We start from the raw sequence: 15797 nt of genomic DNA, 5'->3' as shown, positions 1-15797 counted from the left end.
AGGCTGAAAAGTACCCGAGTGACCTACTACTTCCGGCAAGATTTTGAAGTGCACATCCACTGGCAACTGACCCCGTAATTCACATGACAGTGACAACATGGCGGATGTAGTATGTCTGAATTTCATTCATACTACACACATTCTCACTATATACAACATACTTTTGTAATGGTCGCAATGCAAGTATCAATTAAAATGTAGTGCCTACAATACAGTATGTGATTTTGCACGCAGCAAGAGTCTCCTGAGCGGTGGGAGAATGTGAGTTTTCACTGTTGGTTTACATGTTTTCTTCACAAGCATACATTTGTAGAGAACTGTCTGTGTCAGCAGTTCTCTAACTGACAGAGAGTCCTGGTCTAAAAAATTTGAGATAGATGAGTTTAGAAATGTACTGGAAAGATGCTGGTGATTTCTGTTTCAGTCCCTGAGAAGACCTGCTAGCTGACAGGTAGTCCTGCATTGGTTCTCTTTTCACGGATGGAAGCCAACATGTCTGTAACCATCTCTGACAGGCCGTACGCAGGCTTCCAGCCCCAATCCTGACGTGCATTAGAGTCATCAAACCGCACAGGCCAACTGTCCGCTATGGAAGGAACATTTAATGAATATTTAGATCATTGCTTTAATGGATTGTTATCAAGGCTTATATAGCCTTTATTTGTACTTTTGGAATTTTAAAATACATGTATAAGCCTTTAATTTGATTTTTTAAAAATCGATAATTAACTATTTCAGACTTTTTTAGAATATTTTTTTCATTATTAAAGAAAAACCCATACAGTGACCAAGAGGCATTATGTCTACAATAAAACAAGAATATTAAAATATGATTACAAAATGATTTCAGACTCTTTCAAAGGGTCATTCACTCACACTGTTCTTACCAATAGTCTGCCGGATGGTATCAGGATTGTACGTGACCCTCAGGTGGGGTAGGTGTTTACGGATCTCTTCTGCCACTTCCTCAGGCGTGAAGCTCATGGCTGCGATGTTGTAAGTACGCAGTGAAAGTCGGCTTTCAGGAGCCTGCATGAACTCAACGGTGGCCCTGTGGCAGTCAGAGATGTGCATCATGGGAAGCCGAGTGTTGGAACGCAAGTAACATTCATGGTGGCCGGTGCTGAGGGCATCATGAAAGATCTGGACAGCATAATCTGAGGAAAAGAGGACATATACAACTAAGTGAAAGTAAAAAATGAAATGAAAGGCAAGTATGGAAACCCATATTCAGAATTTGTCCTCTGCATTTAAAGGATTAGTTCACCCAAAAATGAAAATTCTGTCATTAATTACTCACCCTCACGTTGTTCGAAACCCGTAAGACCTTCGTTCATCTTCGGAACACAAATTAAGATATTTTTCATTAAAAATCAGATGGCTCAGTGAGGCCTCCATTGCCAGCAAGATAATTAACACTTTCAATGCCCATAAAGCTACTAAAGACATATTTAAAACAGTTCATGTGACCACAGTGGTTCAACCGTAATGTTATGAAGTGACGAGAATACTTTTTGTGCACCAAAAAAAACAAAATAATGACTTTATTCAACAATATCTAGTGATGGGCGATTTCAAAACACTACTTCCCCAAGCTTCGAAGCTTTATGAATCTTTTGTTTCGAATCAGTGGTTCAGAGCGTGTATCAAACTGCCAAAGTCATGTCCCCCAGTGGTGAACCCTTGAAATTTCAATACACTTATGATGTAACGAAGTCTCGTTTACTGAAATCATGTGACTTTGGCAGTTTGATACACGCTCCGAACCAGATTCGAAACAAAAGATTCGTAAGTTTTAATTTTAAATTTAGTTTTTTTTTGCGCACAAAACGACATGAGGGTGAGTAATTAATGACAGAATTAACTAACTAACAGAATTAACCAATGAACTAACCCTTTAACTCATCTAAGTTAATGCACACACATTAGGAGCAGTGAGTAGTGAACACACACACACACACCCACAGCAAACCATGGACACACACACCCGGAGCAGTGGGCAGCAATTTGCTGTGGCACCCGGGGAGCAATTCGGGGTTGGTATTGAGGATGGAAGATAGCGCTGTTTATTCATTCCCCCACTTACATTTTCCTGTTGATACTGAGGATCGAACCCACAACCATCTGGTTACCAGTCTGACTCTCTAACCATTAGGCCACGACTGCCCCAAATAGGTCAGATTAGGTGTGTTGTTTATTGTAAGTAAACGACAATTCTATGAATAAGTGAATAAGTATGGAGGTGTGTGTCTTTATGTACAACTAAAGATTGTGTCTGTAAGTGAAGCTGGTTACCAGTGGTGCCTCCTCCTGGCTTGGTGTGGGCAGAAACGACTCCTGGGTATCGCAAGCATCGGAAATCCAGGCCATATTTATGGTGGAGATACTGATCCAATCAGAACACAGTTAGGATGTTAGCATTTCATAATTACATATAATGTAAGTCAGGGGTTCCCAAACTTTTTTTGTCAGTCGAACCTCTTAGACGTAATATATATACATGAAGTTAATTTATTTTAAGTTAATATTGCAATACTTTAACAACACTTGCATGTTCACAATTCTCTGATGTTGATAATAATAATAATAATTAAGAATAAATTTATTTAATTAAATTGAAGCCTTTGATATGATCATCTCACTAAGCTATACTGTGATTATTATGCAGTCCCATTTATTAATTTATTTTAATTTTACATTAGATATGATTAGTTATTAGCTTTTCATCAACTAACAAACCCCAGTTTGAGAAACCCTGATGTAAGTGAGAAATTGTTCACATTAAAGGGTTAGTTCACCCAAAACTGAAAATTCTGTCATTAATTATTCACCCTCATGTCGTTCCACATACATAAGACCTTCGTTCATCTTCGGAACACAAATAAAGATATTTTTATTGAAATCTGAGAGCTTTCTGTCCATCACGACGCATGAATTTTGTGTTCACGCGAGAGCTGACATTGTCGTGTGAACACACTTTGGATAATATTATTCTGTAAATAAAGTGGGAAATTATGTTTTTTGCACAAACAAAGCACTCACATTTCTTCATAAAATTAAGGTTAAACCACTGGAGTCACATGGAGTACTTTAATGATGTCTTTCATACCTTTCTGGACCTTGAAAGTGGTAGTTGCTTTGGATTTCTATGGAGGGACAGAAACCTCTCGGATTTTATTAAAAATATCTTCATTTGTGTTCCGAAGATGAACAAAGGTCTTACGGATGTGGAACGACATGAGGGTGAGTAATTAATGACAGAATTTTTGGGTGAACTAACCCTTTTTAAGCTTATTAAGTATATATGCATAATACACTATTTAGACATACTAATTCCTCTTACAATGAACCTTTACACAAATCATAATTTTCAATAATTATTACTTAATTAATTTTCCCAGACTAACTAGAACATAAAAAACATCAATCTTTACTTCCCCCATCAGCTCTGCATGGACTTTGGAAACTCCATAAATGGTGCGAGGTCTCTGGATGCAGAGGTCAGGGGCTGGGTCGCGGGGAGACGAGGGGCCAAATGCTCCAATGGTACTGGGTACAAACAGTCGCAAGCAGTTCTCCAGAGCCAGATCTAACACATTATGCAGACCTAAAGAAAGAGGAGTGGGTGAGGGGAAGAGAAGAGAAGATATCAGGACAGGGGCAACAGGAGAAGGACAGAATGTGGGACGTCAGGGATAGTGGAAACCTTACGTTGTAAATTAGGCAGTCATATAACATATAGCACCTAACCCTAATGCTTAAAACATGTGTGACTGAGTTTTCCCACCTGTGATATTGATGGTGCGAGCAAGAGCCATGTTAGCTTCCCCGACAGCACTGAGCAATGCGCTGTAATGCACTAGCCAGGTGATTCTGTTATTCACAACTAGCTCCCTCAGGTTTTTATAGTCCAGCACATCAGCGTACACAAATGGACCTGTGAGGTAAATCACACAACAGAGGAATATGAATGAGGCCAAGTGATTGAAATGTAAATAATGTTCAATTTGTTAACATGATTGTGAACTAACAATAAACAATATTTATCACAGCATTTAGAACATGATTCTAGGCTTGATTCATAAATCTATGTTCGTAAATCTATGTTCATTCATAAATATACTATTGCTCGTATTTAAATTCATGTTTGTTAATTTATACAAGTTGAAACGTTAAAAATACAACGTTCAAAAGTTTGGGGTCGGTACAATTTTTTAATGTTTTTGAAAAAAGTCTCTTATGCACACCAATGATGCATTTATTTGATTAAAAATACATCAAAAACAGACATAGTAATATATGTGATAATATTGTGAAATATTGTTACATTTTTAAATAACTGTTTTCTATTTTGATATATTTTAAAATGTAATTTATTCCTGTGATGGCAAAGCTGAATTTTCAGAAGCCATTACTCCAGTCTTCAAGTGATCCTTCATATTTTTTTTCAGGATTGATGATTAGAAACTTCAAAAGAACAGCATTGATCACTTTTGATCAATTTAATGCAAAAGCTGAACTGAAAACCCAAACTTTTGAATGGTAATTGATCCTATAAGATTAATAAATGCTTTAAAGATTTATTTTATTATTTCGTCTTAGCTATTGTATTATTTAAAGTTAACATATAGAGCCTTTTTGTACACTGTTACTGGAATGTATTTGGAGCGTTGAAATGTAAGAGCCACATGATAAATAAACTTATACTGTAAATTTTAACAGCCAGTTCAAGGCACCACACTGTCCATGTGGCTCTATATATATGTTGCACCTGATGCAACCGCCTGCCTACATCAGAACCGTATTGAGAGTCAACATACCCATGTTATAAACTTCAGCTGGAGGCCTCCTAATATCTGACAGGATAACGTTTTCCTTTCCATATTGCTGCCTGATGTAAATATGATTATGAAACAAAATCGACAAAAATAAAAGTGAAATTATCATTCATCATGCATTTGTAGAATTTCACAGAATCTACCTCAGAAAATGAAAAAGGGTTAAATTTGCACAGCAAATATCTATGCAAGCCAAGACAAATATCCAATCTATGCAAAGTTGTAAAAACCTGGAGTCTGGAGTCTGATTTCAATTTTCTCTCATGCTACACATCTTTCAGCTGTTCACTAACCTCAGCATTTGAGCTAGACCAACTCCAAGCTGTCCTAAGCCACCTTTTAGAAAGGAGAAAAACACATTCAACAATGAAAGGAGTTTAAACACACTTCAGCAACAAATATTTTACCACCAGAAATGTCACCAGTCACAATGCCACAAATGAGCAGCCCTCATAAAATCCGATGGCAAGCCGAATAATATCCCTAAATCTAAATATGAATTAAAAATGTCACTTTTATGTGTATTATTTTTTTAAATGAATACCCCTATACTGGAGGTGAGGTGAATGCACAATAAAAGAAAACATGATACCACACATCATGTGTGTCATACAACTCTAGTATACAACTAAAAAAATACAGTTTATACTACAGTGATTGCTTTAGACTGATGCCACATAAACTAAAGTAGTAGGATTATTGTGAAGATTTTGGTGAGTACTCAAAAGAGCGAAAAGCACACAAATGACAGTGCAGTTTCATAAAACAGGCCACAGTAATTTAAAATAGGCTCCGTGATTGTTATTGACCAGACATTTTTCAACTCCACTTTAACTGACAGCCCATTTACTCACTCTTTACACACGCTATTGCACAAGCATAAAACAGCCGCGCGCTCTATTGTGCGCACGCGGAGCGCTTTTAACACTGTTTATTCCCAACCTATTGTCATGGCGATCAATACGAGGCATGAAAAACAAACACAGAAGACGTGATGGAAGTGCTGACTTTTCCATCAAAACATTACAGTTTGTCACACGTTATTTAAGCAGCTGGGAAACAGATGGCACCTGTGATAAGGACTCGAGGACTGTCCGTCGGAGGCTCGGAGGACTCGTTGCTCGGCCATCGGTTGATTTGACGCGGAGACAAACTCATGCCACGAACCGACCAACCTTTACACAACGAGCGAACACACAACCGGACACCTGACAGCATGTCGTCTATCTGTCAGTTAATAAACATATCATGCATCAAACCGAATGGACGGTTCAGGAAGAACATAGTAGCCTAACAATTTTACATTTTTCTTCGATAAAACTGAAAGCTAAGTCGTTATTTCATCTTTAAAAGTGGGCTGATTCATACACGATTAATATGTAAATCATTAGTTCAAGAAAAAGCGCAACGTCTCACCTTGAGCTTATCAAAACTTAAAATCCGTGATGATGTAAAACACGTGTCTTTCACCAAAATCACAACATTGCTGTGGTGTAGACCTATCCGGAGGTGGAAAATTGAGTAAGTAAATAGTGCTGATAAGAGGGATTTTCATGGTATTTAACCATTAGAATTAAGAGATTACTGTCCGATTGGTTGCCGGAGGAGCGCATCGAATGACCATTGGATAAACAAGCTGCCGGAGCAGAGAATTCTGGGAAATGTAGTTTTATCGTTATGCTAGCACATACTATCGCGTGATAATGACTGTGGTGTTCATTAAAGCTACAAGAGGGCAAACTTGCTGACGGGCTGCCCACTCCGGATTTATATTGTGTGGGTGAGTTTAGCTGAGCTGGGGCTTTACCCTGAGGACTTCATTGGCCAGTGAGATGTTATTGTCTGTGTGTGTCTGTGTATGTGTGTGTGTGCGCGCGCGCGCGCGAGCGCAAATTCCCCGTTATAATTTTATAGTCAAATAATATATATTTCTAATATACTTTAATGTCAAACATGTAAAACAATAATATAGCCTAATATAATAATTTTTGAATAGAAAAAAAATGTCTGTTATACATTCAATAAAATAAAAATCAAATAAAAAAGTAAATGTATCAAAATGTTACAATACAAACACTCTGCTAGGAAACATTTTAATAATATTTATTAAAATATTTCCCTAGACGACAGTCATTATTTGAAAATATCTGAACACTGAATGCGGCAATTAACTAATCAGAATCAAGTATTCCAGAGAACTGTGCAATAATTCATTATAAACCATGTTCCACTGGCAAATGCTATTTGTAACTTCTCAAACATGTATAAAATGACCTTCTAATAGGTCTTCAAACATTCACCTGATTCAACATTCAGCTGTCTGTAACAGTGTTTACAATAAAACATCATCATTGATGCTGTCTCATATAATCACAGTAAATTCCAACAACAAACTATTCAAACACACTATAATAAACACATTTTTTCCAAAATTTGGGAACATTTATATTAGCATTTTGCTTGAAAGTGAGGCAGATGGCCTTCAATATGTCTGAACTTCACATGTAAGTATGTCTGATTACTATTCAATGATAGAACATCAGATTGTTTTCATAAATTACATAATATCTGATATATCTGATTGACAGTGATACTAATTTCATTAGTTCAATTTCATTCTTGCCAAGAAATGTACAATAGTAACAGTCTCAACAATGTCCTTTCTACCATGAGGTCACAAAATAGTCAGCTCATCCATGAGGTTCTCAAATGGGGTCAAGGTGTCACAGTGTGTACTAGGCATTTTATTGGTCCGGTCAGGTCCAGATCTCTCACGGTGCTCTTTCACAATGCTCCAAACCTCCTCTCGAGCTTCCTCCATGTTCTGAGCATACTCAGTCCACCTGAGGAACAGCCCTACCCACAAACCCATACAGAGATAATGAGGACCCTGTGAAAGTGTATGCTTTTTCTTTCAAAATCAGACTCTACATAATAATTCCAATAAACTCCAATAACATTATCACACCACAGCTGTAACTTTGTATTTATGTGTGTATTTACTGAATGATCTGGACCTAACCTGTCCATAGTTGTAAGGACTGAGGATGCACTGATGGCCAAATGGCCAAATCAGTGGGTTCATACAGTGGGTTGAGGTACTGCTCTTCAATATCAGGACTCAGTAGGGACTGAAACAAACAGTGTGTGTTCTCCTTCACTCCTGCAGCACATCTATTCCAGGCAAAAATTAAAAATAAATAAAGAAATTATACACTATACATGCACTACTGCTCAAAAGTTTGGAGTCAGTAATTTTTAAAATATTAAATATTTCTAGTTTAAATTTCTGTTCATCCATGTAATTTAAAGTAATAAAAATGTATCATGGTTTCACAAAAATATGAAGCAGCACAAAGCACAAAACTAATGTTTCTTGAGCACCAAATCAGCATGATTTCTGAAGGATCATTTGATACTGAAGGCTGGAGTGATGGCTGCTGAAAATTTTGCCATCATAGGAATAAGTTACTTTTTAAAATATACTGAAATCAAACACAGTTATTTTAAATTGTAACAATATTTCACATTATTATTTTTTACTGTATTTTTGATCAAATAAATTCAGCCTTGGTGAGCATAAGAGACATTTTTTAAAAACATTAAAAAATAATTTTAACTTTTGAATGGGGCATAATAATGTGTGTCATATAAGGATAATTTTTGCCCACCTCTCCTGCTCGTTGTTACATAGAAAGGTTCCATAGTTAGAAGCGTAAACCTCTTGTGCCAATCGGAGCAGCAGGGCCTCACTAAACTCCAATGCCAGAGGAAATTGCCGCCACACCTGCCACACACAGTCAAGCAGCAGCAGGAAGGACGGGCACTCCTGCTTCAGACGGGCATGAGAGTATGCTGAATGAGCACAGCGCTGCTGGAATGGGTGTCCAGCCTGAGAAACAACAAACAAAATTCATCAACTTTCTGACAAACAGATCTGAGACACTTATTAGATGTAGTTTTATAGTAAAGTGGCTTTGTTGGCATAATGCATCCGTAAACATTCACAAATTTCACAATCACACATGCCTGAGCACAAATGATGTCACACGAACAAACATTCACCTGTATCCAGTCCCTCTCCAGTAGGCAGAGGAAGCCAGTGAGAGTTCTAGAGGCGGGGTCTAGGATAAGTTGAGCCAATGAGCTCACCAGCAGTGTACTGTCTGTCCCTTCAGAGCCATGCACAAGCACAGAGTGACCATCCCTGCAAAAACAGACCACATGACACAACAATACATCCCAGAGCCATGCATAAGCACATGACTTAAAAATCAACAGAACTAATATACTGTACAGTCAAACCAAAATTTATTCAGACACCTTGAACATTTCATTCATTATTTCAGTTTATTCACTATAGTTTAAAAAAAATGGTAATAAAATATGACAAGATCTCAGAGTTAAACTGTGTCAGAAAAAAATAATCTTAATTATGTCAGATAACACTTAAGCAAAACATGGTCAGGTCAAAGTGTCTGAATAATTTTTGGTTCCAAATTTTTATCAACTTTACTGGTAGTCCACTGTATGAAGAATTTTTGGGTATAATATGTCACAGTTTACTTTATTTTGCTATCCTCACTTACATAAATGAACTAGTGTCCTGCACCCACTAGTAAAAATATATCAAAAATTTAAAAAATGTCTGAATAATTTTTGGTTTGACTGTGTGTATATATACTGTATATATTAACATTCAGAAATTTGTGGTTAGTAAAGTTATAATGTTACAAAAGATTTCTATTTTAAATAAATGCTGTTCTTTCAAACTTTCTGTTCATCAGAGAATCCTGAAAACATGTATCACTGTTTTCACAAAAATATTAAGCGGCACAACTGTTTTCAACATTGATAATAATGAGAAATGGTTCTTGAGCAGCAAATCAGCATGTTAAAATAATTTCTGAATATTCAGCTTTGCCATCACAAGAATAAATTACATTTTAAAATGTTTTCAAAAAAATAAATAAAAAAAAGAAACTCATCAAAAATTCATAGATATGCGGGTCAAACAAAAATGACATCAAAAGCATCAAAACATACAAATCATCTGTTAGTTACACAAAGGCAGTAAATAAAATAATAAGAGAGAGAATGTGAAAAGCAAACCACAATAATAGTTAAAGGTACACTACAGAGAATTTAATTTTTCATTGGAAATTAATTATTGAGCCAGTACATAAAAAAACTAGTGTTAAACTGTGTTATTGCCTTGTTCTGAGTCAATACAGAAAACCTACAATAATTTAATAAAACTGCAATTTTATGTTTCAAGTACAGATGGTTACAGGGAGCCTAGAATTCTGTAGTGTCCCTTTAAAACACCAAAGTAATAGATCTTCCCACCTCTCCACACACTCTACCACCAGTCCTGCAGTGGACAGCGCACTGTGAACATGAGAAAGCCATTTGGAGTTCTCCAATTTACTGAGCCATCGGTCCACACTATGAGACGGGTCACTACACGCTTCCACCAGTTTAATAAGACTCTCCTGCAGTATCTTACCCCTGTAAATACACATGATGACATGTAAAATCAAAGTCAAATGTGTCGCATAATTTCAGACAATTAAAAATGTCTTGTAATATTCCCTCTCACCTTTCATGGTGTCTATTGATTCTTTTCCAGTAGCTATAACAGGATTTAGACTCAAAACCCCCTCCTGTCATCCGGGCCTGCTGGGCTTGCTGGGCAGAACGCAGATCAATGATGTAACCCAACTCTGACCCATCAATCACAGCCTGGAGAAGGAGCTCATCCTCCTTACATCTCTTCCTATTGGCTCCTGTCAAGGGCTGGCTGCTTCGCATGATCACCTAGGGAACAGATACAAATAACTTTTCCTTTGTATAATTTATTACAAAATTTACAGTGGGTACGGAAAGTATTCAGACCCCCTTAAATTTTTCACTCATTGTTATATTGCAGCCATTTGCTAAAATCATTTAAGTTCATTTTTTTTCCTCATTAATGTACACACAGCACCCCATATTGACAGAAAAACACAGAATTGTTGACATTTTTGCAGATTTATTAAAAAAGAAAAACTGAAATATCACATGGTCCTAGACCCTTTGCTGTGACACTCATATATTTAACTCTGGTGCTGTCCATTTCTTCTGATCATCCTTGAGATGGTTCTACACCTTCATTTGAGTCCAGCTGTGTTTGATTATACTGATTGGACTTGATTAGGAAAGCCACACACCTGTCTATACAAGACCTTACAGCTCACAGTGCATGTCAGAGCAAATGAGAATCATGAGGTCAAAGGAACTGCCTGAAGAGCTCAGAGACAGAATTGTGGCAAGGCACAGATCTGGCCAAGGTTACAAAAAACTTTCTGCTGCACTTAGGGTTCCTAAGAGCACAGTGGCCTCCATAATCCTTAAATGGAAGACGTTTGGGACGACCAGAACCCTTCCTAGAGCTGGCCGTCCGGCCAAACTGAGCTATCGGGGGAGAAGAGCCTTGGTGAAAGAGGTAAAGAAGAACCCAAAGATCACTGTGGCTGAGCTCCAGAGATGCAGTCGGGAGATGGGAGAAAGTTGTAGAAAGTCAACCATCACTGCAGCCCTCCACCAGTCGGGGCTTTATGGCAGAGTGGCCCGACAGAAGCCTCTCCTCAGTGCAAGACACATGAAAGCCCGCATGGAGTTTGCTAAGATGGTGAGAAATAAGATTCTCTGGTCTGATGAGACCAAGATAGAACTTTTTGGCCTTAATTCTAAGCGGTATGTGTGGAGAAAACCAGGCACTGCTCATCACCTGTCCAATACAGTCCCAACAGTGAAGCATGGTGGTGGCAGCATCATGCTGTGGGGGTGTTTTTCAGCTGCAGGGACAGGACAACTGGTTGCAATCTAGGGAAAGATGAATGCGGCCAAGTACAGGGATATCCTGGACGAAAACCTTCTCCAGAGTGCTCAGGACCTCAGACTGGGCCGAAGGTTTACCTTCCAACAAGACAATGACCCTAAGCACACAGCTAAAATAACGAAGGAGTGGCTTCACAACAACTCCGTGACTGTTCTTGAATGACCCAGCCAGAGCCCTGACTTAAACCCAATTGAGCATCTCTGGAGAGACCTAAAAATGGCTGTCCACCAACGTTTATACCATCCAACCTGACAGAACTGGAGAGGATCTGCAAGGAGGAATGGCAGAGGATCCCCAAATCCAGGTGTGAAAAACTTGTTGCATCTTTCCCAAAAAGACTCATGGCTGTATTAGATCAAAAGGGTGCTTCTACTAAATACTGAGCAAAGGGTCTGAATACTTAGGACCATGTGATATTTCAGTTTTTCTTTTTTAATAAATCTGCAAAAATGTCAACAATTCTGTGTTTTTCTGTCAATGTGGGGTGCTGTGTGTACATTAATGAGGAAAAAAAATGAACTTAAATGATTTTAGCAAATGGCTGCAATATAACAAAGAGTGAAAAATTTAAGGGGGTCTGAATACTTTCCGTACCCACTGTATAGCAATGCTTATTAATGCTTATTAAAACTATTACAGTAATAAGTATTGTTACATGAATAATAAACAAATAAAAATAATAAAATTACCTAGCCTATAGTGAAGTATTAACAAATTGTGATGCAATAAATAAGCTCTAATTTAACGTCTGTTGACACCCCAAAACAGACAGAACAGAGAGTGTACCCAAAGTGTAGAATGGCAAAAAGGTTCTGACAAAATACCCCAGGCCTCACTAATTTTCAAACCCTGCTACGGCCATGATTTGAGATACAGGAAAACATCATACACTCACCATTCCGTTCCTAAGGTGACAGTAGGAGAGCACAGGAAATCTTCCGCCCTGTCTGAACCGGGCTGACTGGACCAGCTTCTCATCATCCACCTCGCGAGGCACAATGACCGCACGTGGATACGATGGGCATACAGAGAAATCTGAGTTTACTGTACTGACTCTCCACCTGTCCCACTGCTCACACACACATGCACATATTATGAACATACACAACCATGTTCATGTATAGTCAAATACACATACATGTATACATGTTTATTTAAACAGTTATAAATATATTCTTATAAATAATCGATTTTATATAAGATAGATACAGCATTTAAAACTGATAAAAAAGAATGACAAGTAAAAAACACTGTTATTATGAAACAAATATGATGTCGTGCCAAAAGGACAGGAAGTCAGGGGACGAGAGATAAACATCTACAGCTATGGACAGAAAAGAAGGCCCTTGAAACAGCTGTGAGATGACAATGGGTGATAATTAAAGCTATGGAAACAAACAAGGCATAGAAAAAAATAAATCACAAATATTAAAAAGAAAGATGCATATGTGTGAAAAATTAGAAACTAAGTATAGAGAAAGAGAACACACTGTTATGAATTTTAGTGTCACACGTCTCACAACTGCTTTTAGTTTCCTGTGGCAAACAAAGTGCTTCCTGTCTGACTTCCTTTCAGGAAACAAAGCAATAGCTTATATTAAGTAATGATTTTGAAGACCATTTGTTTGTGTTTGTCTATTTCATTGTGTGTTTCTCAAAGTGAGAGAAAAACAGGATGACATTAACTGTTCTGAAGCAAAGGGAAGTGAAAGTGAAAGAAAGAAAAATACAGCTCACCAGTCTTTCTGTTTGTTTGTAATATTGCTCTGTTGAGGACAGGCCCCACGGGCCATGCAGAGTAAGGTGTGACGGTCTATAGAAAAAGGGATACATCTCTGTTACACTTTCCAGAGCCGAGAGAGCCTACAGAGACAGAGACAATATCAGAATCTACTCTCATTAAAGATGAGGCAGTGCTGGTCTGAACATTCATTTTACTGCCAGTGTCTAGAGTGAAGATTGGCTTGTTCTTTCAGAATATATGCTTGATGGCATCTTTAGTCATCTTTAAAAGTCATCTTTTAAGAGAAGTTTTCCTCTTAAAAGAAAAACTTTTGTAGATATTAAAGATATTAAAGATTTTCTTAATAGATTCATTTTTAATTTAGCTGTATCGGCCAATATTGGATATTTAATTGTGCATGATAATTTTTTCCCCAATTTGTACATTTGGATAAACTCTTTGCCATCACCTAATACTAATTCAAAGCGATTCATTTAAATCACTAATAATAATAATATAATAACACTGCTAAATGCAATCTTTAGCAAATCTCAGAATGAATCTTAATTTTACATACTGCACATTATGTTATGAAGCCTAAATGCATTCAGACAAAATAGAACAGAATTTTAATATCGGGCGACACTTATCAGCCATAATATGAAAGACAGAAATGTAATATAGGTGCAACCCTAAATTTATTGTATTAGTGTATTTTATTGTATACTGTTCGTAAGTTGAATTACAAGTCCAATCAAAGTAATCCCACACCTCTCTTCAACAAACTGCTTGATTTGAGGTTTATTTTATGTCCGTAGCACAAATGGTTGGGGACAAGTTGCGTGCCAACATTTAATACTTAGGGTGAGAGGTTTGTTCAAATGTACTACCATTCAAATGTTTGGGGTCAGTAAGATTTGTTTATTTACTTACAGTATTTTTGATCAAATAAATGCAGCCTTGGTAAACTTAAGACTTTTTAAAAACACTTTAAAATCTTTAAAAAACAGACAACAGACAGTAGAGTACATATTCCTAAAAACGAGCAATATTAATCCTTGTTGCAAGTGCAAAAAGTGATAACTATATTTAGTACCTCTATAGAACTGGCTATGTTCAGACATTCCTCCATTCCAGGAATTTCCAACTGAAGAACAAGCAGGTCCTTACATTTAATGGTGATAGTACCAGAGGATCCCATAGTCCTGTTTTAGACACATACAAACACCCCCACACACATTTTTAAGAACACGCCTTGCTCACATTCTCAAATTCAATACAATCATCCCCATTGGGGCCTCAGTAGAGACAGAAGCAGGAAGCAAAAACAAGCCATGTGCGTAAGGCTAGCAGAGAGACAGTGAGATAAATTGAGAGGTATGACTGAGCTCTAAACAAAACTTTAATAGAATGTAAGCTAACAGTCCCTCTCGTTGTATTTCCATATTTGAACATTAGATTACAAACATAAATATATATTGCATATCATGTACATGAATATTGCTGCTTTGCCTGTATTCAAAACACAAAAAGCATGTCAGAGTGATATGATAGTGATATGATCTTTTACATAAATGCTCATTGCAAAGCAGAAAAGATCTTGCAAAATGCTCATTGTTCTCCTTCCTGCCATAAGCTAAGAACACATTGCCAGCGCAGCTCATTTTAGAAGTTGCCTTCTTACACTGAAATGAGATGCTGCCCACTGCCACTGCTCTCCTCATTTCTTAATATCACTGAATAAATTAACGGCAGATCCCAAATCAGAATAAAACGGCAGCTTCAATGAGCAACAGTCCACACATCAAACATAGGGCCTGCTTTAGAAGTGTACCTGGGGTATCCAAAAAGATTCTCGACACTGATACACAGGAAAAGTGATGGGTTATATTAGAGAAAGAGAGAATTAGAGTTTAATATTACAGAAGTAGGTCACTTCAGGGATCAGACACAAACAATTTTCTAACCTTATCTGGTGTAATTATGACCCAAATGTGATTCAAAGAGTAGATGGACGTATTAATGAGAATATGAGTTATGCATTTACAAAGGAAAGGTGTATTATTTTTTTCTGAACATGTTTCAGCATTGATCAACAATAAGCTACATACATGAAAAAATGCTGCTGAATCAAAAGTATGTTATATGGTAACACTAAACAATAAATAAACAAAAAACATTACTTAACATAACTGAATCAACTTATATCAAATATTATGAATCAAATATATTTGGTTACACCAACAAAACGAAACTGAAATACCAGCAAACCAATTTAGGCTGGTTTATGATGGGTTTTCCGCCCCAGCAGAAAATAATTAAACTCCAGCTGATGAGAACAGCTGTCTCTCTA

At 37.2% G+C, this 15797-nt stretch overlaps 2 protein-coding genes across 6 annotated transcripts in view; both read right to left on the bottom strand.

Annotated features, from left to right (window-relative positions):
* Nucleotides 1–140: 140 nt before the first annotated feature.
* On the bottom strand, nucleotides 141–6784 carry tdh2 (L-threonine dehydrogenase 2). 2 transcript variants are annotated; one of them, XM_051869080.1, is made up of 9 exons: nucleotides 6255–6784; nucleotides 5909–6065; nucleotides 5132–5174; nucleotides 4821–4891; nucleotides 3788–3937; nucleotides 3435–3607; nucleotides 2296–2386; nucleotides 888–1157; nucleotides 141–586 (listed from the first exon to the last, which is right to left on the bottom strand). In XM_051869080.1, exons 2-9 carry the CDS (start codon nucleotides 6054–6056, stop codon nucleotides 441–443), a joined length of 1092 nt encoding a protein of 363 aa, XP_051725040.1. In that variant the 5' UTR covers nucleotides 6057–6065; nucleotides 6255–6784; the 3' UTR covers nucleotides 141–440. The 2 variants fall into 2 exon arrangements, with proteins under 2 accessions (XP_051725040.1, XP_051725041.1); XM_051869081.1 differs by lacking the exon at nucleotides 5909–6065 and having other exon boundaries at nucleotides 6255–6729.
* A 141-nt stretch (nucleotides 6785–6925) lies between these two features.
* The window catches only part of zgc:154055 (uncharacterized protein LOC556036 homolog), a 41505-nt gene continuing 32633 nt past the window's right edge, over nucleotides 6926–15797 (bottom strand). Inside the window, exons 2-11 of one of the 4 annotated variants that reach the window (XM_051869073.1) lie at nucleotides 15279–15305; nucleotides 14541–14649; nucleotides 13459–13584; nucleotides 12617–12790; nucleotides 10441–10658; nucleotides 10188–10349; nucleotides 8904–9045; nucleotides 8510–8730; nucleotides 7861–8012; nucleotides 6926–7694 (exon numbers count right to left, since the gene is read on the bottom strand). In XM_051869073.1, the coding sequence (XP_051725033.1) occupies nucleotides 7513–7694; nucleotides 7861–8012; nucleotides 8510–8730; nucleotides 8904–9045; nucleotides 10188–10349; nucleotides 10441–10658; nucleotides 12617–12790; nucleotides 13459–13584; nucleotides 14541–14649; nucleotides 15279–15305 (1513 nt within the window). In that variant the 3' untranslated portion in view covers nucleotides 6926–7512. Of the gene's footprint in view, nucleotides 7695–7860; nucleotides 8013–8509; nucleotides 8731–8903; nucleotides 9046–10187; nucleotides 10350–10440; nucleotides 10659–12616; nucleotides 12791–13458; nucleotides 13585–14540; nucleotides 14650–15128; nucleotides 15771–15797 lie in introns of those variants that run through there. The other 3 variants (XM_051869075.1, XM_051869074.1, XM_051869076.1) reach the window with 3 other exon arrangements.

The sequence above is a fragment of the Ctenopharyngodon idella genome, chromosome 17, assembly GCF_019924925.1.
Source record: "Ctenopharyngodon idella isolate HZGC_01 chromosome 17, HZGC01, whole genome shotgun sequence".
Classification (NCBI taxonomy): domain Eukaryota; kingdom Metazoa; phylum Chordata; class Actinopteri; order Cypriniformes; family Xenocyprididae; genus Ctenopharyngodon; species Ctenopharyngodon idella.
The sequence above is the reverse complement of the archived record's forward strand: the minus strand, read 5'-3'. Positions and strand labels throughout refer to the sequence as shown.